The 23913-nt window shown below is 41.5% G+C and overlaps 2 protein-coding genes across 3 annotated transcripts in view; one reads left to right on the top strand and one right to left on the bottom strand.

Moving 5' to 3' along the window:
- The first annotated feature begins 1152 nt into the window (after nucleotides 1-1152).
- Nucleotides 1153-23619, top strand: rapgef3 (Rap guanine nucleotide exchange factor (GEF) 3). Of its 2 annotated transcripts, XM_019273905.2 has the most exons (28): nucleotides 1153-1289; nucleotides 3626-3711; nucleotides 8952-8996; nucleotides 12506-12612; nucleotides 12707-12828; nucleotides 13393-13570; nucleotides 13757-13841; nucleotides 14200-14260; nucleotides 14611-14687; nucleotides 14817-14963; nucleotides 15085-15191; nucleotides 16313-16401; nucleotides 16516-16594; nucleotides 16690-16840; nucleotides 16952-17031; nucleotides 17136-17166; nucleotides 17331-17406; nucleotides 17624-17761; nucleotides 17954-18051; nucleotides 18206-18331; nucleotides 18653-18834; nucleotides 19215-19305; nucleotides 19411-19461; nucleotides 19563-19650; nucleotides 19734-19798; nucleotides 19894-19948; nucleotides 20054-20125; nucleotides 20247-23619. In XM_019273905.2, exons 1-28 carry the CDS (start codon nucleotides 1235-1237, stop codon nucleotides 20363-20365), a joined length of 2661 nt encoding a protein of 886 aa, XP_019129450.1. In that variant the 5' UTR covers nucleotides 1153-1234; the 3' UTR covers nucleotides 20366-23619. The 2 variants fall into 2 exon arrangements, with proteins under 2 accessions (XP_019129450.1, XP_019129451.1); XM_019273906.2 differs by lacking the exons at nucleotides 1153-1289; nucleotides 3626-3711 and adding an exon at nucleotides 5114-5470.
- The window catches only part of itga5 (integrin, alpha 5 (fibronectin receptor, alpha polypeptide)), a 31193-nt gene continuing 30573 nt past the window's right edge, over nucleotides 23294-23913 (bottom strand). Inside the window, exon 30 of the mRNA XM_019273904.2 lies at nucleotides 23294-23890. Within this exon, the coding sequence (XP_019129449.1) occupies nucleotides 23807-23890 (84 nt within the window). The 3' untranslated portion in view covers nucleotides 23294-23806. The remainder of the gene's footprint in view (nucleotides 23891-23913) is intronic.

Raw genomic sequence — 23913 nt, 5'->3', positions numbered from 1 at the left:
ACATGTGTACATTACTGCATTTTGTTGTCTAAGTGTTTGTACTTTGTGCAATGACAACAGCTGAAGTTGAATCTATTCTAATCTAATTATTGTTATTGCATACACATGTATTTGAGTATAGATTTTTGGTTACATAAAGGCAATTCATAGCTCACAGTGCAGGCATTTGTTTCTTAAAGGTCCAGTGTGTAACTATGGAATATGATAAGCATAACTATGTTTTCAAGTCAAGTCCGGGTTTTATTGTCATTTCAACTATATACACAGTATGCAGTGAAACAAGACAGTGTTTCACCAAGAACCACTGTGCTACATGAAACCTAGTACACACAGGACTACATTAAAGTGTGCACACATTACAACACACAAGTATAAAAGGGCTACATAAAGTGCAGTGCATTCAGATAAAACAGTTTGACAGTAAAGAACATACAGACTTGGAGGTCTATGTACATATGCTACATATAGATATATACAGTATGACTATAGTGGGTATATACAGTGGAGAGGAAAAATACTGAATAAAATTAAGAATTATTTAAGTAGTATTATATATATCATGTTAGAAACTACTTTGGAATGAGCCTTTTTTATATCTACTTATGGAGTGGGTTGATTCATATTGTTATACGTCAGGCAAACACTAATACTAATAAACTGTCAGCTCAACAGGAATAAAGCAGCAGTATTTAGTTTAAAAAAAGTTGTATCTACAAAGATATTCACATGTAAACATGATCCAGGCTAGACAGGGGAAGGCAGGAAGTTATTTTCCCTACAGGAGACATTAAAGTATAATATTATTCTTTATTTTGAGCAATGTTGTACGGTTTCACTATAAATCAAGCACATACACGCGATGTAGAGCATTGCAATCTGAGCCTCAAAGCTTTCCTGCGGTTGTCAGTTGCTTTGCAGCAGTCACATCACAGATGAAAACCACAGCACATACTTATAGATGTGAAGTGAAAGCAAATTAAATCAAAGGTTGATGCTTATATTTGATCCTGTTTTCACACAACCTCTCTCTCTCTCTCTCACACACACACACACACACACACACACACACACACTCAGCTCATGCCCTGGAGCGCTCTCTTCATGGCCAATCAGAGAGATACAGGAAGCTGTGTCTAGCAGCAGTCGCCACAACTCACATAAACTGCAATGAGTGAGAAATCATCCTCGGACATGTGAACGGAGCAAAGGCTGAAAACCAAAAGCAGAAGACTCCATGAAGCGTGGAAGCCAACAGGCTGAAGAATCTTGTGCCACTGAGTGTGACAGAGGTGAGTTACTGATCACTTCTCAAAATAACGTGACAGATTGTTTGATTTATGATATTTGTGTATAATTATTATATTTCTTTAGATTTATTTACTTAATTCCATGGCATGCCGTACAGATATTGTCTAACTAATTATCAATACACGTTTGACAAGATTTTATGAGCAGTTTTTGATAGATACATAATATTACATAATATAATATGTACATAATTTTACATGAAAAGCAAAAATTTGACACTTTTTTGCTCCTTTGTTTCTGTAGCTGTAAATGTCACCATGTGACTGCGCAGCAGGAGGTAGATGTGACAAACTGGACGTTTTTCTGGGTTTATAATTGCCGTCAGCAGTTGCCTTCATGCTTTTGCTTGTGTCTGCTTCACTTTGTGCTTCAGTCCCCGTTTGACCACGGGGTCAAACAAATAAAAGATGTATCTCTGTCTGTCACTGCTAACAAGTCATGGGACAGGAAGGAAAAGGTGTGTGTATGTCAGTGTGTCTATATATATATCTTCTGTGTGTGTGTGTGTGTACCACCAGACAGGCACAACAAAGACAGTTGGCAAAGTACACATTCCATGGGCGTAGATGTGTTGCAGGAAATCCCACTCCCATTCCCGGAGGATCTAAATAGACACACACACAGAAATAAATAGAAAGAGAAAGAGAGAGGGAGAAAGTCACATCAAGAACACACACAAAACATCATTAGTATAAAAAATATATCATAAATATTGTAAATATTCATCAATAAAACTTAAATTTCTGTAGTTTTTGACACTTTTTGACTCTTTCATTTAGTGCTTCTGATACAAAAAGAGAATCCGTCGATAGATTGTTACGTCAATCTCTCAAATTGATAATAAAACTTCTATAAAATTTCTGTGTAAATTTAATTGATGCTTGCATGAATCTCCTCTCCACTTGATGCAGATTGCAGGACACCTGTGCCATCAACAGAGGGCAGCATTTATTTTTTTAAATGCCACACACACACACGCATGTGGAGTTAAACGTCAAAGTTAAAGTCACCTGGGAGCCGTGTCACCGAAGAGTTCAAGGTGTCAGCGACCTAGATTTAATCCCTCCTGTGAGATGAAGCTTTTTCATGGCCACGACTGTAGTAATATATTTTGAACCTAAAACAAGGTCATCCAACAATGTGGCAGTGTTAATGAGCTTTCGTTTCAATCCCAGGGCCACAAAGCTATTAACATCCTTCAGTTTTCTGGCTTTATTGTTCTGCAATCAATCCTGAGATTATCCCAACCTCATTTAGTTTCACTGAAGCCTTTTTTTTATATTTGGTACAAACCATTATTAAAAGCAGCCACCTTTCATGTCCCACTGTGCACTTTGCTGAGACGACAGTGACTTTGTCAGACAATATTAAAGAGTCTGTAGCAATGTGCTCGTCCTTATCAGCTAAACTATCGTGTTTAGATTCCCTCAGGGCGTCATAAGAAGCCAAACTGGATTCCTCCGTTGTTACATTCTTAATGTGACAGCTTTCAGAGTCCCTGTGAGGCATTTGGAAGCAACAGAGAGTCGCACAAGTTTAGAGTGCAGAAAACTTATTGGACTTTAAAGCTGTATTTCTGCTTGGTTTGATTGCTCACTTACTTTTAAAACTGGCTTTTGGGACAGCTTCGACTAGAGGAACCGTCATGACTCCACCCAGCTCTATACGTGGTGAGAAGTTACACTTTTTTCTCTGAGTATTAGATGGGCTTTATAAGTTCTGGGACTGCAATGAACCTTCTGTTATGCATCTGAGATGAATGGGTGGTTGTGATTCAAAGCAAGCTGGCTTTGTGATCCATCATTCACTCAGCACATACACTAATAGAGTAGGGCTTCAAGAAAGAAGCAGTAATGTCTAAGACAGAGACAACATACAGGAGCAAACAGGTGCTGGACTTTAAAAAAATGTTGTCCAGAAGATTCAGTTCCAATACATCATCTTTCCAGCTAGGAAAGGAACAACCAAATCAAAGCATGGGAAGCAGACAGAATGGATGTTGTTGCCTGTGTGTGTGTGCCTTGTGGAAAGCCATGGTAAACTGACTCAAGCATTGAGGTCAGTACAGGAAGGGCTGCCCTGCGCTGGAACAATAGCTGGGATTAATACAAGTCTTACGTAACGTCCAGCCTGCAGGACACAGTTGACCATGATCCAGTTATGGTGCTACATGAGAAGTTAAATAGAGGGTCCCCTTGTTCTCGTTTGTCGATTTACATTTCTTTGCTTTGCTTTGACCAATTAAGCCCGACAATGCATTTCTTTCTTGTCTCTCCAAACAAGTAATTATGACCCTGTTTCTCCGTGTTTCACACAGACACAGTTCAAGCCATCTTTACTATGGAGAACGTGGTCAAATCCATCTGTCCGGCACCGAGACGTTGTACACCAGAGATGGGGGAAGTAAGCCATCTGCTTCTATCATACAACACAAACAAAGTCAATAAAGTAACACTGGATATCACACGTTAGATCTGAAGCAGAGACACTGCATCCACAGCTAGGGATGGGAATCGAGAACCGGTTCTTGTTTAGAACCGGTTCTGTGTGTTTCAATTCCATGGAATCGTTTGTCACTTTAACTAACAATTCTCTTATCAATTCCAGAAAGCACGACTAATTATGTCACGTAACTTTCGCAAGAAATTCGAAACTTCTTGCTTCTTTGTAAAACATGCTATAACAGTTAACATTAAACAAATGCCTTCTGCATTACGTTTATTGTGATACTTCTAACTAAACAAAGTTGATGCTGATCAAACTGTTCTCCTTTTTTCCCCCAAATGAGAATCGATAAGAGAATCGTTAAAGAATCGAATCCTTAAGCAGAATCGCTAAGAGAATCGATAAAGAATCGAATCCCCAAGCAGAATCGCTAAGAGAATCGATAAAGAATCGAATCGTTAAGCAGAATCGATAGTAGCATCGGAATCGTAAAAATCTTATCAATTCCCATCCCTATCCACAGCTGCACCTGTTGGTTCAATACACAGCGTGATGAGTTTTATGAATCCATAAACCAGTGACGGGTGTGTAACAGTTTAACACCTGTCATCAAACTGAGAACTAGAACTGAACAGAACAACCAATGAGAGACATCGAGTCCTGTTCTCCAACCTTAACTGTTTTCTGCCCTTGAAGCAGTTTATCTGTAATATCCATGTGCTCACAGACCCGGCAGAGCCAGACAGCTGGACAACCTGATAAGTGTGTGTGCAGAGTTCTGCACCCCGTGTGGGCTGCTCTGAACCTACTGCACTGAACAAACTAGACCATACAGTGCCTGCATGGCACATTATGCCTCTTTTAATAACCTTGACACAGTCTGGTGAACCTGCTGTGTCAGGTGCACAGCTCAACAGGTAGTTTGTGTTGAGATTTCCATCACAGGGATGTGCTTCATTTGGATGTAAATGAATAACATAGTGCTGTGATGGGATATTTTAAAGAAAGGTCTGTTAGTCTGTGTCTATTTATGGATTTTGTTCAACCACTTTTTAGATACAGGTCCTTGGTTTTGATCTGGTTTTTAAACGCTGCATCTGTTCCATCTGACCCTGCATGGTGAAAAATTCCATTTTCCATCCATGTCGTCAAATAAAGGACAAAATGTACAGTGCGCACCTGCACACACACACACACAGTGCATCTATATCAATAAAAATAAATCAAACGTAATTAATTAGACAGTTAAAAAGCCACGGGAGGTCGCCTGTTTGATGACTCCCTGTAGTTCCTTGCCAAAGCCAAAGAGCGCACACACGCAACTCAGTGCAGTGCGCCTGTGCTGAGAGGGATGGCTGAACATTACGCACTCCGTCCTCACTGAGGCAGGCACGTCTAGCGGAGGAAACCCCGGTCTGGGTTCGGATACCAGGGACTACAAACAGAATCCTGTCTGGATTTTTTTTTATGACAAAATGCGGAGTCCGGAGCTGACAGTGTCGCCGCGTTGCGTCGTCGCTGTACAGTAACGAACGGGTCGATGTGTCGTGAATATAATGTCTGGAGGCACCGAGTCCGTGTGCAGATCTTCTGATTGGGAAGTTGCTTGTCGGTTGTTTTGATCTGATACAAGATGCATTTGTTTCGGAGTCACAATTACCAAGTGTTCCCGGACCGCTACTCAGTGGAAACGCCGACCATACGAGGCATCAGCTGGGTACAATGCTTTAATGTTTACTTCACAGACATATGTGGAATGGTGGCAGTAGTACTATGGAGGAGGGTGGCGCACAGAGATGATCAGGAGATGAGAGGGGAGTGATGATAATACTCTATTATTCTGATCAGGAGTGGAAGAAGTACTCAGATCTTTGAGTAAAAGTAGCCATGACACAGTGTAAAAATACTTAGTTACAAGTAAAAGTACTGCATTTAATGTCTTACTTAAGTAACATTAGACAAGTATTAGCACCAAAATATACTTAAAGTCGTACTCATGATGCAGAATTGCCTATTTCAGAATAATATATATTATATAACTGGATTACTCTAGTTTTGACTGCTTTATATGCTGCCAGGTATCTTAATCCATAATAATATATCATCATTTATTAGTTGATTTATATTTTGTATGAATAATCTTAATCTACAAAGTGAATTAGTAACTAATGTAAAGTAAATGTATTTTCAGTGAAGTAGCAGAAGAGGGAAACACTGTTATTTAAAATTTAAAGTACCATACTTGAGTAAAAGTACTCGGTTACACTCCAACACTGAGTTTGATCATCATCATCTTCATCATCATGAACCCCATTACCTCTCTCTTGTATTGTCTAGTGTGCTTTTGAAGTAATGAGTTCATTTTAAGCTTTTATCACACACACAAAAAAAAAGAAGTCCAGGATGTCACATGCTCTCTGCAGATGTCTTGAAGCTTATGAAACTCTGATGTAGTAGTGAATGTGTGACACATGGTGGTTTAATAACGCTAAAAGCCTTAGTTTTTTTTTTGGTTTGTTAAAGTGACAACCACCCTGCAGGGTATGAGGGAATTGCATCCAATCCATTTTGTGCTGAAACGCAGCAAAAAGGCTTGAGATGCAGGAGAGGAGGAGTTGCAGGAACACTTGTCAGAGAGCAGGTGAAATGTATTTATGTAACTTTACTTCCACTATGACACAGTTCAGGTCACCACTGTAGCAGTTTGTATCTGTATTTATTAATACTGCTTCCAGTGGACTGAAGCGTGTTTCTCTATTGTTTTGGTGGCTCGGGTGTGGGGGGGCACACATAAAGCTAACAATGCACAAAGTTTTTTCTTTTCTTTTTTTTTAATCTTAGGTTATAAATAGTGTATTGTTTATTGTCCACCTTCGCCACGACACCCTTGCTCAGTTTACAGAAGAGGTTGTAGAAGAATGCAGAGGGGAGGTTTTTGTGTTTTCCAGGTCACAGGAAGACACGGAACAGTGGTGGGGCCCTTAGCTACTAAATTTACGTGACTTTTAAGCATCGAGGGGTCAAAGACAACTGTAAATCTCTACAGACTGAGCTTCCTACTGTTAGCAGCCATATATATAGCCATCATAATTTACATAAAGCAGGTGAAAGGATAAACTACAATAAACAGGTGACCTAACAATTATGTTTCGGAGCTGTCATGTCTCTTTGACATCTGGTAACCTGAGCTTAATAACTGCTCATCGTAACATGCTGCACCTATTCTTCAATACCACAGGAGTTGTTCAACTTGTCACTGCACCAAGTGAGTTTCTGTTTGTTCAGGTTATCTTGATAGCACATGATAAATGACATAAGAACACTTCCATAGACATGTCCTCGCCAAGCCAATAACAAGATTTACACAAAAGTGTAAAGTTCAACTTGACAGCAAACTAAACGCTCATCATAAAATGAATAAATGCATTGATTTGACACCGTGCACGGGATTATGTCTCCATGGGAATATTGTTTGTGCTTATACTGGGGATAAAAACAGTGGGATCTGCCTCAAGATGCATTATATAACTGCACACCACATCTAAAGGCTCGATATTAATCGGAGCCTGCAGGGAGTTGCAGAGTTAAATTTTTACCAAAATGGTATCTCTGTTCATTGAGGTGTGATATCAACAATGAGTGCACACTGAGGCACTGATGCATTTGCTAATTCCTCCTGCTCTCATATGCAGGCAGATACTTCTAACAAGGTCAAATCTGAGCTCATTTTGCTGTCATCATTAGAAGATGCCAGGGCACCGTCTCGCCTGTCCTTGTTGCTCTTTTGCATACCGGTGTTGAAACGCGGAGACAAAGCAGAACAAAATACCTCACATTCATAAAGGTTCCTGTCCACAGACCTGGAAGAAGTCTGGTTTTTCCACATTTTCTGTTTACTCAGGGGCCACATGTGTCATTTTGGTTGGGTAATAACTGATAAAAACTATGTTAAATATATGATTTCACTGAGTCATATTGGGTTTAGAAATACTTTCAAACCAAAGTCACAATGAGTAAAACATTTCACGTTGTTACAAGCTCCTAATCCGCAGTAACAGACTTGCAGTTAGAGCTAATATCATTTTTTCAATGAGCGAGTTAAAACAATTGGCAATGCGCCATTCAGGCTATGATCATGTGATGTCTCTGCACAGCCAGACCAGACATAACAGGCTACAAAGTCTGTTTGCAGAAGGACTGGAGACACTTAACAGATAATAATCGGTGATGCAATGAGTTGATCGTAGTTTTCTGTGCGAATGTCAGTCATGGCACGACCAATACTTTGCATATTTTATATATTTTTTCCAAGCAGTTCACACACACCATAAAGACTATTATAAACAGATACCAATATCCCGTTTGGTAAATATTTTGTTCTTGCATTTTATGAACAAACAAATGCCGAGACAAACAAAACAGTTGTTCCGATCCTTTTTCAACAGTCTAGACATATCTTAAGAGAAATATTTGATCTTAATAATTGCCTTGAAAAGGTCATCATACCTCTCTGAATTAAATTAGCTGAAAATAATTTCCTTGGGAATATTGGTAGACAACAGTAGCTACGAGTGGATCATAAAAACATCACAAGCGAGCAAAAAAAGAGGAAATACAACTTAGGCCAAAGTACAGATATGGGAAAGTTGAATATTTGTACATGGCAGCAGGTTTAATTTAGGGCTGATCCGACTGATCTGTAAGTGCACAAGTCTCCAGAGAGTCTCCAAAAATAATATATGATTTGAAATATGCATCAAATCTCCCCTAATATTTTCAAAGCCCTTTTCATGTGAAAGGAGAGTCTGTGGTTAAAAGCGCCCTTTTCACAACAAAACGCGTGGCAACGGGCAAATGTGCTTTTCTTTTTCCCTCCCACTTCATCACACACACACTTTACACCCACCCACATCACACTGGAGACAATGGTAACACAGCACAGGTTGCGATAATGTATTTGTGTTGACCTTTATCCAAATGAAAAGAAAAATAATTATTCTTTCTATCAGGACAGTCCAGCTCGGTTATATGTGTGTGTTTATTCGGCGCGGCTGCAGCCAGATTATCATCAACGAGCAGTCCGGCTAGTTCCTGTGGAATGCTGTTCCAAAGCGAGTTATCTGCTTTATTTCAGAGGCTTTAGATATGCAGAAATGTCTCAGTGCTGGTGGTAATGTATCTCTTTCTGTTTCTCTTAGACTCCACTACCAGAGGCCCTGAATTCAAAGGACACCATGAAGCAGGTGTGTATGCCAGAGATGTGAGCAATGCTTTGGTGCATCACTTCCCCTCTAACAGCCAAGAGTAATCCAATGTTCCCACTGATGTTTTTAAACTCCTGTTGAGCATAAGGAAAGGCACAATGTCAGAGGAGAAGCGTTTAAGCACGAATTGTCGACTGCATGAATGAAAAATGGATTTGGTCGTCAGGGTTAATTATTATTTAGCATCTTATCGTCAAGTCAAGTGATATCCTTTGTAATCTTTTATTCAAGCCCTCAGGCTTAAAGCATCAAGCTTCTCAACGTCTCTGTGTAACTCTGCTCGGCAAAGACACCGATTGTCTTTAAACTATCACCAGCCTGGTGGCTCTAAGCCATGCTGACCTCTGCTATCATCCGGAGTTGCAGTGCTTGCATCCTTTTGAACTGCTGAACTCGTTCTTTTGTTGGTATAATATCCTGCATTACTACTCAAGCGAGTCTTTAAAAAAACACATTCCTAGCGGGGGCGAGCAGTCACAAGGAGTCTAAAGGGCACTCCAAGGCCCACGGTTAATTGACCCTCCCCAAGCACTACCTCACCCAGCCCAGGCCCCCCTCGCACTGCTTTATCTCAGCTTCTTCAACAGCTTGCCAAGGAAAGAAGTTTGAAAAACGCTGATAACACGGGGGTCTGACATGGAAAGTGAATCCTGTTTAGGTTCAGTGTTCCCTGGCACGACAGAAGAAGTAGACGCAGAGAGAGTGAGAGAACATCTTTAAACCCCGAAAGAATCTTCTGTATTTTGTTATTAAGAAAGAAGATCGAGTAATCGCGTCCGCAGGTGGCAGGTGTTGCTAACCTCTCGGAGCTTTGTTCGGTTGCTTGGCTGAGTGTTGGCTCCAGATTGTTCAAGTCACTAATGAGCATCATACATTCTGATAGCGGTGCACAAGATGGATTGTTTTTAATAACGTGTGTTTGATAGCGCTCCAGCTTTTGTATGCACAAGACGTGGTTTTCCTTCCTTTCTGCTTGATCACAAGCTTCATAGCCACTGATCATTGTTCATATTAAAATAAAATACATTTGATTATCTAATCAAAGGCATGGAAAAAAAACAAAAAAAACATCGTACCCATATCCATCATGTGTTACAAGATGGAAATGTTGCTGTCTAAAATGTGCTCTTGTATTTTTCTCACGCGGCGAGAGGGGAGAAGTCATGTATCTGCAGTGCATTAATCTCCTTGTCGACTCACACGGCGTTCATCTGTAGCTGCTTCTCACACAACACGGCCCACTAAGGTCACGGAGAGAGTAAGAAGCAGAGAAATGTCTCGCCTACAGAGGAGACATACAGTGGATAACTGTACTCATCATCATTCCGCCCCACGAAACAAACGCATAAACCACGTACTACACACTTCAAAAAGCTCATGACTAACACTTCCAACCGGGACCGGATTGAAGTTAAAGAAAATAATACACAGAATAGATGATGCGACAATTAAAGACAGTTACAACTTTTGCTTTGAAGCAAATGACAAGGTTCACTCCTGTGTGATAGGAAGCATGTGTGCTGCTGAAAAGTGTTTGAGCAAACTGCACCGGCCTGTAGAACAGCTGCTCTATACCTAGCTCTGCAAAAAAGGGCGAGTGTAATGATCATGCAAGCTTGACAGTTTAAGCACCAACCAATGTGAAGTTGATTATTATACTTTACATTAGCAGTCTTAAGGTGCTTTTTGAACATAGGCTGTTCACATCAGCGACACAATGGACCCCAGTCATAAAACGGGTTATTACTGCCTGTACAGATGGCCCATAGATCAGTGTGTTGGTCACTGCACACCAGCTGAGTGTGTATTGTACTTAAGAAAAGGTGTTTGCTCTGCAATTTCACTCAGTTGGAACAATTACCCGTGGGTCATATTTCATAGATAACATAGGTGGCCTACATGAAGACAGAGACACACACACACACACAACACAGCACACAACACAGCAATGAATTACAAAAACAGAACGAGCTTGAGGTTTCTGAATGTTCTGATGGTCAGGTTTGGCAGCGAGGGCTAAGCCCACTCAGTAAAATATGGCTTTTGATTTTGTTTTTCTAAAGACCGAGTTGGGTAATGGAAAACTGCCTCATCAAGAAAATAGGTTTTGGAGCTGACATGTCTGAGAATGTGACTATGGGACTCCCAAGGGAAAATAGGGCCCCTGGGAATACTTGTGACCTCTAGACAACATAACTCCAGAGGGGCATAGCAGACGCCCTAGGGCACATTTACTCTGCTGATGTCAGGTCTGGGAACAGGCTAATGTAGGGATGATAGGTTGAAGTGGGTACTGCACTGTGTTACCCATAGTAATCCGTTATAGTTGCACATTATAATTAGCAGTCCAATGTGAACTTGGATGTAACAAGCATGTGTCGTGGCCCCCTTAGTCCAGGTGGAAGAGCAAAGGTTTTTATGTCCTGAATGAGTTGTGCAAGACTCGAGGAGCAAAGGCTGCATTACATCAGGAAAACCTGATGTAGGAACGGTCATTGTTGGGTTCTGTGTGCATCTCAAGACCACCACCCACCACCCTGGGCAAACAACAGTGCCTTAAGGAAAATCCAAAGAACAAACAGGCAACAGTCTGAGTCGCTTGTGGAATCACAAGACTGGGTGCAGGAGATGTGAGCGGTGGGGGTCTAAGAGGGAGGAGCAAAATAAAAAAGTCTACTTTTATCAATCATTAAGGCGGTAAATATTGTTGGGTAATAGTTTGACTTTTAAAAAAAGAAGCAGAACATACTGTAAAAGTCTAAAAAAAAGGCCTGAAATAGGACAGCACCACAAACAAACCTCGTTGATGTTACATAAGCCTTGCTTCTGCATCAGTGGCTGTGGTTGCAGACAGTGGGTTTGCACCCCTGTCTGCAACCTTTTTCTGGTTTTAGAGCAAGACCCAGAGTGAGTTGCATGTATGTGTGTGTGTCTGAAGGTTGAACAGAGGAGGGGGGGGGGGAACAAAGTGAGAGCGGTTCAATGGAAATATAGTGAGGGTGGTGAGAAAGTGAAAGTTTGCGAGAGAGAGTGAGTTGTAGAGGCTGGGAACTCGGCGAGGTGTGGGAGAGTATATGTAGCCATTTTTAACACATTCTCACCTCCCTGCAAAACCCCCACCACCCCCTCCACACACACACACACACACACACACACACACACACACACACTACACCCACTGAAATCTCCACTCACGTTGTTGACGTACGTGCCATCACACATAATCTCCACACTGAGGGGAAATAAACTTGTCTACCTCTCTTTCAAACACACACACACACACACACACACACACACACACACACACACACTCTCGACTATTTCAGTAAACAAGACCACCTGTGTTCCACATCCTCCTCTTTTATGTGCACAGGCCTCTCTCGCTCTTTCTCAGCCTGTCTCATCACTTCATAAAAAGGGAACACAACTCACTTTAACGTCTATGAAAGAAAGACACTAACAGTATGTATTTTGTCATGTTTATGAAGTTTCTTTCAGACCGCGTTGTGAAGGCGGCGAGATCTGTGTACAGCGTTATGATCGAAAGGAACCCCGGCATGATCCGAGACAGAAAGCATCACCTCAAAACATACAGGTACCGACGCTCGTGGGAAGATATGTCTCCCATGTTCAGATGTGACAGTGTCTGCAAATGACATGCAAATTCATGTGTGCCATTCCTCTCACAGACAATGCTGTTCGGGTAAGGAGCTTGTTGACTGGCTGATGAAACAAAATGAATGCCTGCAATCAAGAAGCCAGGCAGTTGGAATGTGGCAAGTCTTGGTGGATGAAGGAATCCTTGTTCATGGTAAGGACTACTATGAATTTTTCCTAGAATCCATCTTTGTCTGAATTAGCATCACGCTGACCTTTGGCCAGCATCCAAAAATTACAGACATGTCATGTTTTGGGTGAGTCCTATTGTATTCTGGTATTTTTTTAAATATATTCTGATGATTTAAAATCTCTCAGGGTGCGCTTGAGTTTTTCCCAGAAGTGCTTAAGTAGCTCAAAATCTGGTGAGCGAGCCTGCCAGAGCATATGTTTTACAATATCTCCTCATTCAGTCAAGTGTTCAGTAACTGCTTACGCTGTTCGGATGGGGCGCAGTCTTCCCGGAAGAGACCACTCCAATCAGGATATAAATGCTTCACCATCAAAGGAAGGGGATCACTCAGAATAGATTAGCACTTATTTCCATGCATTTTTTTTCTCATCCTGGAGTTTTGTAAAGTTACTACATTTGTCGTGCATAAATTGTCCTGAAGGTCATTTATTTCCTTCTTTTTAAACAAATCTGTTTTTGATCTCATTTTTAATGTAACTCTTTGGTCTCATTAATGTTCTCTGTGTGTGTTCTGCCTCAATAAAGTGAAACACGAGTTAAACTTCCAGGACAAGGACACCCAGTTCTACCGCTTCCAGGACTCCGAGTGTGGCCCGAACCACACGACAAATGAGAAGGACTCGGAAGACGAGCTGCAGGAGGGTCTGTCGCTGCTTTCTCAGCTGGGTCCTGACGCTCTTCTCACCATGATCCTACGCAAATGGTCAGTACGACGGCCCTTTATGCAACTGTTATCTGTCGAATACGTTGTATTATCTAGTTTGTAAAATCCTTTTTGTAGTTTGTAGTTACAACCTTTGGACTTTGTCATCAAGCGTGCGTCTTTCAACAGATGTTTTTTAAGCACATCTGTGGTCAATCACACCTCTTATCTGTTTTATGTTTATAGCCCCAGTCAGAGGAGTGCCGAGGACCTGGAGGTCATCTACGAGGAGCTGCTCCATGTCAAGGCTGCAGCTCATCTCTCCACCTCTGTCAGTCACTTTTACTAGATTTATTGATGCAATTAAAAAATCTTTTTGGTTATTTTGAAGGCAGACTTTGATGCTACAAGTACAACTTTAATTTCATTGTTCTCAAGGCTAGTATTCTCCAGAATTATCCATAAAACTCTTGACATTGTATGCCAAACAAAGCACTTTTTTTTCAGACAGTTTCTGTTAATTTGTGATAATAGTCGTTTATCACTCGTGTCAACCAAACCATGCATCCGGTTTCCTCTGATTCATAAACCGCTTTGACCAAAGAACCCTTAGTATAACAATCCAACAATGAAAACACGAGTTATCGATGCAGCTTCAGTCTGATTCCTCGCTGTGTTGTGCCTTTTAGGTTCGTAAGGAGCTGGCAGCAGTGCTGGTCTTTGAATCACACGCCAAGGCCGGAACAGTCTGTGAGTGTGACAGCTTTGCTGAGGTTTGAGCTCTGGTGGTAGAGAGCACACAGAGTTTTATTGAACACACTGCGGTACACTTGACATCCTCTCCTGCACAACAAACCACGTATAACATCAGGAATATTCAAACATCATTACTTCAGTGGAGGAAATCAGGTCATCCTGTGTCTTTTCTATTTGCTCTTCTCTTCTCACACGCTGCCCGTCTTGAATATGAAAGTCATACATAATAAAGCCTATTGTACGCGGGTGCCCTTTAAACGTGATTGTGCATTTATGATGGTTGTTCACACGGACACATGTAAATGATGTAAATGATGGTCTGTTGTTGTTGTTGTGTGGTGTAGTGTTCAGTCAGGGGGACAAAGGCACATCTTGGTACATCATCTGGAAAGGCTCTGTAAATGTGATCACACACGGGAAGGTAAATCCATTCACTGCTTGCAAAAAATAGAAATAATAAATCTGAGAATTGTCAATCGTCAAATGTATTGTTGCCTTGGAAATGGTTCCTGGAATATTGTAATGCTGAAAGCACCGTGTGCACACACAGGGCCTGGTGACTACACTACATGAAGGCGAGGACTTTGGGCAGCTGGCTTTGCTGAATGATGCACCTCGCGCTGCGACGATCATCTTAAGAGAAGACAACTGCCATTTCCTCCGCGTTGACAAACAGGACTTCATACGCATCCTCAAGGTATGTATGAGTACCTAATTACTAGCATTGCATTTATGTGACTGGGTCTATTTCTATGTGTGCGCCCTAAATTTGGATCAGTAAATAAATATGCGTTTGACTTGGTCGTCTTTTCCTTCAGGATGTTGAAGCCAACACAGTGCGACTTCAAGAGCACGGGAAAACTGTGCTGGTGTTGGAGAAGAGCTCTGATTGGGCCGAGCAGGGAGGAGCCGGATGCAATAGCAAGTGAGAAACTGTGACGCACACACCTGTGAGACAATGCAACAGTAATTTCACAAGCCGCTTTATAATCATTAAGACACATTACCTGGGTGTGGGCGAATGCTATATCAGGCCAAATTATAACGCAGTGACGGATGACTACACAGATCTTTTTGTCAAAGATCTTTATTAATGGACTGCTATCGGACAGCCAGAAAACAAATGGACTTCAACCCTGCCTGGTTGAATGACTTGTTATCAGCCATGAAGTGTTTCAGCAAACATGAAAAGTGAATTAAGATGACGCTCAACCGTTTTTTTCTTTACCTGCTGCCAAAAGGCGAGGAGCCCTGAAATTCAGTCAGGCTTATGATGTAGATACAATATGTGGTGGAAGTGCAAAGCATTTTTATAGCTCAACAGTAAACATATGATCCGCACTCATGATATACTACTACACACACACACACACACACACACACACACACACACACACACATAGTGCCCCAAGTCTAACAGAGCCACTAACTTGTTAAGCTGAACAATTTCTGATTCAAGATGTAAACATAAATGAATCAGTTTGAGACAGTTTGTTGTGCTAACAAAGGGAGACTGTGCAGGTGAGGAGGTGATCCAGAGAAGAGGGTGCATGGTCCAGGACTGGTGGTGACCATGCACCTGACACATTCAGCTGTTTCTGGACAAAAAGAGCTGGATGTGTCAGGTGGATGGTAGATAGTAGATTTTTCTAGAGGCACGGTTAGTTTTAAAAAGAAATAGCACAAAAGAAAGGAGTAGTGTTACACAAGAAGAAGCGGCTCAGCGTTTGTAACCAATACGAAGATGGAACACGCCCAGTGACACACACACACACACACACACACACACACACACACACACACACACACACACACACACACACAGTTGTCTATCTGTGTGACAGACAGAAACACAAGGATACAGGAAAAACATTGGGAAGGGAAAAGGCAAACAGCGTCCACATGACATAACCAGGCTGTGCATTACGTTATCAGGCACTAATTAAAACACACAAATGAAGAAGCAGGATGCATTCAGGTCAACACAAGAAAATACCTTTAATGCTTTGTTCTTTCTCTTTCTCTCTTCCGTCGTGCTCTTTGCAGGTACACGGTAATGTCTGGAACACCTGAGAAAATCCTGGAACACCTGCTGGAGACAATAAAGCTGGACTCTAATGGAAATGACGCTATAGGTGGGAGCCTACAGACGCCTTCCTGCATGTTTCCTGTTGCAGGCTGATTCAGGATGATCCGACTTAGTCAGCTGGTTAATTAACTCTTTTCGTGATGTTGTTGTCTCCCTGCAGATCCCTGCGTGAGCGACTTCCTACTCACCCACAAAGTGTTCATGCCCTCCAGCCAGCTGTGTGAAGCACTGCAGCACCAATATCCTGCACTGGTCAATAACAATGCACTAGTGATGATGAAAGCAGCAAACACAGTTTGTACAGTGTTTTTATGCCCCTTAACCATCAGTGCACATACCAGGCGGAGCTCTCTGAGGGCTCAGATCAGGAGAAGGCTTCATACATTCTCACAACAAAGCAGAAGGTAGTGAAGCTGGTTGGCCAGTGGGTGGTGCTGTATGGCCTTCTGCTGAAGGAGGACCCTATCGCTTTGAACTTTCTGGAGGTGAGACTGCATGATGTGCATTGAACTATTTCCACTTGCATTTTAAGAATTACATTTTTTTTCGTTATTTGTCATGCTCCTGCTTTTTCCACGTTTTTGCTGCTGAAACAGAGGTTGAAGAAGGAGGTGGCAGGTGATTTCCGTCTATCCAGCGTGCTGAAAGAATTCAGAGAAAGGAGGAGAACAAGAGTGTAAATTGTCTCCGTTATCTCATAACATCTGCTATTCCTTCTCCCCCATAAATATTGCAAGCAAGGCTCTCTAACGCTGATTTTTCATCTTTTAATATCCTCAGATCAGAGAATGGATATCAGTCTTTGAGCCGGGTAAGCGTTTTCCACATCTTTTTTGCATTTGCAGACGACAGCTGGGTGCAGAATATTAATATCAGAGATACATTTTAATGAGAAAACAGTTTGAACGCCGTCGCTGCTGTCGTTTGTCAGTTTAATGTCACTGCCTTGCTGAGTCACTCTGATGCTATCGACAGAACCAGCAGTTTGATTGGTTTTCAAACTGCGAGGAGCCAGTGGGGAGGATACAACCAATCCGAGCGCAGGATAAAAGTGAGTAAAAACAAATCAATCAGCAAATACTGTGTGTACAATAACTTGATCTGTATATCACTGCGGTATGTTACAACACAGATGAGTGGCCTCACATGAGCTCATGTATCTGTGGGTAGCTGTTTATGAGTAACACATAACACACACATCATTTCCCACGTCATCAATGGTCAAAATCAGCATATCTTGACATTTTGTGTCCCCCTCCTCTGTGCAGTGCTGTACGAGATCTACAGACCAGACAACAAGCCTCTCACTCTCATGCTCCCAGTGAACACATCTGTGCAGGATGTCATGTCAGCAGTTGTCAAACCTGGCGGCGATCACATCCTGGTTAAAATGAACTCGGCAGGAGGTGAGACTCATCTTACGCGCGGATATATATTTCATTCAAATCGCCCGTTCATGTAAAACAGTTCGGAATAGAGCATTCAGAGTTATTAATGCAGTTTCCATGCCAGCCTGAGTCATGTTCATTGATTTTCTACCATCCGTTGTCAGTTCATTATGCTGAAAATTAGTTTCTGATGTATTGAACCGAGCACAGAACGAGCTCAGCTCAAGCTGGATGCCACTGCAGTCTACACAGCCCTGGGACTCAACGAGAAACTGTTCATCTGCACAAGCAGCCAAGTGGAACAACTGGTGAGGATGGGGATGCCCTCCATACACGTTTGTTTTTTGGCACAATGAAAGCATAAATGCCATCACTTCAGACATATTTATTTTGGTGCATGCAGCTGAGTTTGGTTCAAAGCCCAGAAAGCAATCAATATCTGCTTATATTTTTTCTTCTTAGATGCCCCTGAAGGAGCAGCAGGGTCCAGAGCGAGCAACAACTGATATCCTTGAACAGATGAGCTCCAAAGACATCGCCAATGAACTCACCAATTATGACTGGGAGCTGTTCACTGCCATGCATGAGGTAACTCGGCAGACATGACACATTTCACGTCTAACCACGGTTTATAAGCTGATTCATACCGACGAGGAAATTTACACTTCAGATGCCTCGTCTGGGCTCAGCTCCAAGTCGTCTCTCAAGTAAAGCCAAAGCTGAAACTGATATTCAGATATTTCTTCATTTCAACAAAGGACTGGGTATCTCTTTGATAAAGATTGTTTGTGATTGCCGCATCCATCAGATCATCTTATTCTCCAGTACAAGACTTCCTGCACGCTTCGCATATTTCACCTGTCACCTGTTTTCAGGTTTCTTTTTGACTCATTGCCCTCATCTTTCCAGGTGGAGCTTGTCTACTACGTATTCGGCCGGCATAAGTTTTCAGGTGTCATCACGGCTAACCTGGAGAGGTTTGTGCGTCGCTTCAATGAGGTCCAGCACTGGGTGGTGACCGAGCTGTGCCTCTGTGAAGACCTGGTGAAACGAGCCATCCTGCTCAAGAAGTTCATAAAGATTGCTGCAGTGTAAGAGTCTAGTTACAGACTGAAATATCTACCTCTATTGGTGTTGCCATGAACCTTTGCACAAACATGTTCCCCAGAGGATGAACCTCATCTTAGTGACATTCGGGAGTTTTTAAGTGAAATATCCCAACAAGAATTGGATGGATTGCTATGAAATTTGGTACAGACATTCATGTCCCCCTACAGGATGGATTTATAATCATATTGGCCATCCTCTGATTTTTCCTGTAGCGCCACCATCTGGCCAAATGTGTCCAAATACCTGGAAAATTTTAAAACATACCCTTTAGTCTCAGCTGTACTGTTTCGTGCTCACATGCAGACCAAAAATTACTCTACGGAGCCACACTTTACTAGTCTAAATGTGTTTCCTGATACAGATTAAAGGAGCAGAAGAATCTTAATTCCTTCTTCGCTGTCATGTTCGGCCTGAGCAACAGTGCAGTACACAGGCTTTACAAGACCTGGGAGGTGAGGAACCACTGATTATATAATATAAATGTTGCGTGTAGTATCGTGTCACCATTTGGTTAAGATTAACTGAAAAGGGCACATGTGTGTAATTGTCTATCCCAGAGAATCCCAAGCAAGACAAAAAGAATATACTGTGCTTATGAGAGGCTGATGGTAAGCTAGACTTTACGCTCTTGTTTCAGTTCATTCTCAACGTGCTGCACACTGTGCATTATTATAATATAATGGTGTTATGTTTGCTCGTGTGTTCTCAGGATCCCTCACGCAACCACAGGGCCTACAGACTGGCTGTAGCCAAACTCAGTCCTCCCTACATCCCATTCATGCCTCTGCTGCTCAAAGGTAACAGATAACCAGCAAATCCGACATTAGATGAATGTCATGTATATTAATCATCACTGACATGTTTTTTTGTTCCTGCCCAGACATGACATTCATCAATGAGGGAAATCCAAACTATGTAGATAAATTGGTCAACTTTGAGAAACTGGTAAGACAAAAACAAAAAGTTTTTTGCGACGTTATTCAGCTTTTTTTATTCTCTTGCCGACCTCATCTGTTTTCCTTTTCCTCTCATTCTCACAGCGCATGATTGCCAAGACGGTTAAAATTGTACGAGGATGCAGAAGTCAGCCTTACGGTAAGTGATGCAGTTGATTCACAGCACTGGTAGGGGTATTTAAAGGTATATGAGTGACGCACATGGGATATATTAGGTAGGTTAACTTCTGTTTTCTTTCTGCAGTGCCATCATCACCGCAGAGGGGTCTGGCAGATCGGATGTTTCTGGAAGGGCCTACTAACCGCATATCTACATGTAAGCTACATCTACCACAACATTAACTGTTACATCCAATTAAAATTCCTTTAAATTAAAGAGTTTTTCTTTTCATATTTGTATATATTTCAATGAAAAATGATTTGTTGTTCCCATCCAGACTCAGACAACGGCCTCCCTCTGCGAAATCCCAGCAACATCCGACACTACATTCAGAACCTGAAGGTGATCGACAACCAGCGCAAACTCACACAGCTGTCGAGGACAACAGAATGCTAGGACACCGAGCTGCAGGTGTACAAAGACTGTAAGAGTGTAGCACAAATATGAACTGGAGAACAGATTGTAGCTGCATGGACAAAACTTCCACACTCGCCTGAATAACACGGACCTCTGGAAGTCTTGAGTGCTGTGGACACTCGCTTTAATTAAAGAAGCTTGGACATCAGCAGAAGAGTGAAAATGTGCTGCGTGCACAGTAATGACCTCCAGCGCTGGACCAGAGAATCCAACTCTGTGCCCATGAGACTTGCAGGACACTTTTTTTTTATCCAAAAAAGCCTTACAGCACACTGGTGTATACATATTTGTGTGTGCACCACAATGGAAACTGATCCCCTCACACTTGTACAGCTGAGCAAAGTATGCCTGTCTCATTATTGTGACATTTTATATATTGCTGTCTGTGGAATCATCCCTCCACAAGTGCCATAGGAACACATACTGCAGTTATTTGCCATAGCTAAATCACTTTAGGTCTTTTTTTTTTTTTTTGTGCACTAGTATTTTCACATTAAAACTAATATATTGTATCAGATCATTTATTTGGCTGACATGCATATAATTTCATACAATGTTGTTTTCTAAATAAATTATTTTCTCAGTTATGTGTATTGAATGAAAGCACAAGAATTTGTAAAAAGGGAAATATTTTTATTTAAAGTACAAACCATAACAGGTAAAAATTGACGTCCAAAGACCCTCCCGTGTCCCTCCCTCCCCCTGACGAAAAAAAAAAAAAATGTTCTCCCCAATATGGGGTGAGAGAAATTCACAACAAATCAGTTATCCTTTGAATTCAAAAATACTCTCCTTGTCATAAATATGTACAACTTCTTTTTGGAAGTCCTGGAGAGTAAAATGGGCTAAGACGTATAAAAAACAAAACAAAAATAATAATAAAATTAAAAAACCCAGTGCCCTCTCCTGATGTAGCCATGGAGGAAGTAGTAAAATGATCCCCTGTTATTATAAATAATGGGTCGACATGTTCAGTAAAAATTTCATGTAATGTTTTTCAAAGTTTTAAATCAATTACCAAATGGGGATTTTTGTGGACCATTTGACAAACAGTAAATCACAATCCGATAATTTGGGACGTTTGAAAAGAGTGTGATGCGGCAAACAAATGTAAAACACATGGTTAGTATAATGTTGGTGTGTTTGGACAGGTGCAACAGCAGAGCACATAAATTATGTCGACATACCCGAGTTCAACTCAGACATGTTCTGGGTGGTAAAGTTTAAAGGGGAAAAAAGTGGTCCAGGAGTGAAGTGGTGAATACATCTGAAGTGGAAAAAAAAATCGTAAAAAGTTTCACACTTGGTGAGAAAGCAAAGTGAAAGTGAAAAAAGCCAGAACCTTACAAAGGATTTTAGTCGATGTGCTTATCGCATACTTTGACACAAAACGTTCTGGTCTATCACAACTCGGTCACAAATAAAACATAAAACAAAAGAAAGCACTGTAATATTAAAAAAAAAAAGAGTGAATATAAATATTGCACTTCCAAACAACATTTAGTTCCCGGTGCTTAGTTGTTATCCCTTTGTTAGAGGTACAAGACATCCCGTAGGACACCAACATCTGGACGGCAGCCTTACTGTCATTTTTTATTTCCACTGAGTATTTTAAATCGGAAAAGAAAAACATCACCCTGAATACTGACTGTATTAATGTTATCATGACTAATAAGTAATGCAAAATGGTTTAACCTCTATGGTCTGAAGCTACAGAGGTGATAGGGATGAACAGGACTAAGCAGAGGGAAAGGTAATGACCAATTCATACACAAAAAAAAACAAACGTCCATAAATATACCATTCATACAAATGCATGTACGCATGAAGTCACACACATATATACATGCAAGCACACGCAGCCCTAACTCTAACCCACAGACATGAAGTATTTACATTTAAGGCACATTAAATCTATGTACATGACAAATAAAAAGAAACCAACACAAAGCATTTAAATGTTCAGTCCCTGTAGCCTTTTGGTAGTGGGATGATTTCAGCCACTTCTCTTTCTAAACACGGTCGGCTTTTACTCAAAAGACAATCAAAATACAGTATCTCACAGTAACACAGACTGTAAGCTGAAAAAAAAAGGATTGTTCACACTCAAGGGAGTGACAATCCTGTCTGCTCTCAGACTAAAAACTCTCTGTCAAGGCTACAACATTGCTGATTGTCCCGTCTTTGGTTCAAGACATCATTACGCCATGGCTATTAAAAAACTCTGTGGTTTCCCCTAAAAAAACATCATTTGCTTGCAGACGGTCTCCTTTGCTGCGTTTGTGTTTGCAACCCAAACCGAGCAGGAGTAAAGACGGCAAAATATTCTTCAGGAGAACGCCACTTTTTTTTTTTTTTTTTTGGTTTTGACACAAGCACCACCCTGCTCTGAGCCTAATGTGAGGTTTCACAGGTCTGCGGTGGTTCCAGTCCCAGTCCCAGTCGACTACACAACAATGACGATGCCAGCATTGGTAACTCTGAACACGAACAAACAGGATTTAAAACAAAGTGATCAGTAGGAGGTCAAAATCAGAACTCAAAGGAAGGTCAGTCAGTCAGTCTTTAGGTGTCTTTGGAATTATATCAGTAGATTTCCTTTGAGTGCAAAAACAACTCAACCCAGCGCCATCCACCAACCTGAGGCAGAGAGAGATCATTTTCATGGACAGTTGAGAAACATCCATCCATGCATGCATGCATTTTCTGAGGGGTTAGCCTATCCCAGCATGCATTAGGCAAGAATCAAGGGAACACCTCGGGGACAGGTCGGGGTTTAAATTATGGAAAATTTTGTGATAAAACCTGCGTTATTAAATAGATGTGGTTTCGACGTCTGAGCAGGTAATATTTCCTTTGTTGTTACCAGATGAATGTTTTCGTCTGAAACATTTTAAGATGCCATTCAGATACCAGAAGAACACTTTCAGGCCTCGGCAGGCGGCGTAATTCACAGCTCCTGCGTGCCATACGCTACATGTGGCTATATCCTGTCAGAGGCAGTGAACACATAAGCACCAAAATAAGGCAGTGAACTGGGTAACACAAAACTCTCCGTCGCAACAATCCAACAAAAGGAAACCCAACCGACATCTCACTGTATCTGCAGGCTGACGGTAGCCTGCACTTCTCTTGCAGTCACTTTCAGTCTCGTGTTAGCCTCGAGGCACTGAGAAAAAGTTCGATTTAGTAATAATCCCAACCTGCCAACTAACAAGACATAAATTAAAAAAGAAAAAAAAACATTCATTTGGCTTGGAGATCTTTGGATTTTTGTTTTCATCTAGTGCAGCACAATGGAGTTCCAGTGGTCTCTCTTTCGCTTAACCGCTTTCTGATCCGCTCTACATGTTCCATCGGGTTTCTCCGTTGCAATCATATGGCCAGGTACTACATGGTTGTGGTACCTCTGATTGTCATCTAGGCCTCAGAGGCAGCCTGTGGTTTGAGTTGTGCCTTCTCCATGGCAGTGCCGTAAGGTAAAGATCGCTTGAAGAAACCAAACTGCGAAGACAATTTTTTTCAAA

This window comes from Larimichthys crocea, chromosome XV (genome assembly GCF_000972845.2).
Source record: "Larimichthys crocea isolate SSNF chromosome XV, L_crocea_2.0, whole genome shotgun sequence".
NCBI lineage: Eukaryota > Metazoa > Chordata > Actinopteri > Sciaenidae > Larimichthys > Larimichthys crocea.
The sequence above is the reverse complement of the archived record's forward strand: the minus strand, read 5'-3'. Positions and strand labels throughout refer to the sequence as shown.

Excerpts from the sequence above, each read along its gene's own strand:
- rapgef3 (XM_019273905.2), top strand. The coding sequence starts at position 1,235 with ATGAAGCGTGGAAGCCAACAGGCTGAAGAATCTTGTGCCACTGAGTGT. Across the intron at positions 18,052-18,205 it reads GCAGCCAAGTGGAACAACTG|ATGCCCCTGAAGGAGCAGCA; the intron begins GTGAGGATGGGG and ends TTTTCTTCTTAG. Across the intron at positions 19,651-19,733 it reads CATGCCTCTGCTGCTCAAAG|ACATGACATTCATCAATGAG; the intron begins GTAACAGATAAC and ends GTTCCTGCCCAG.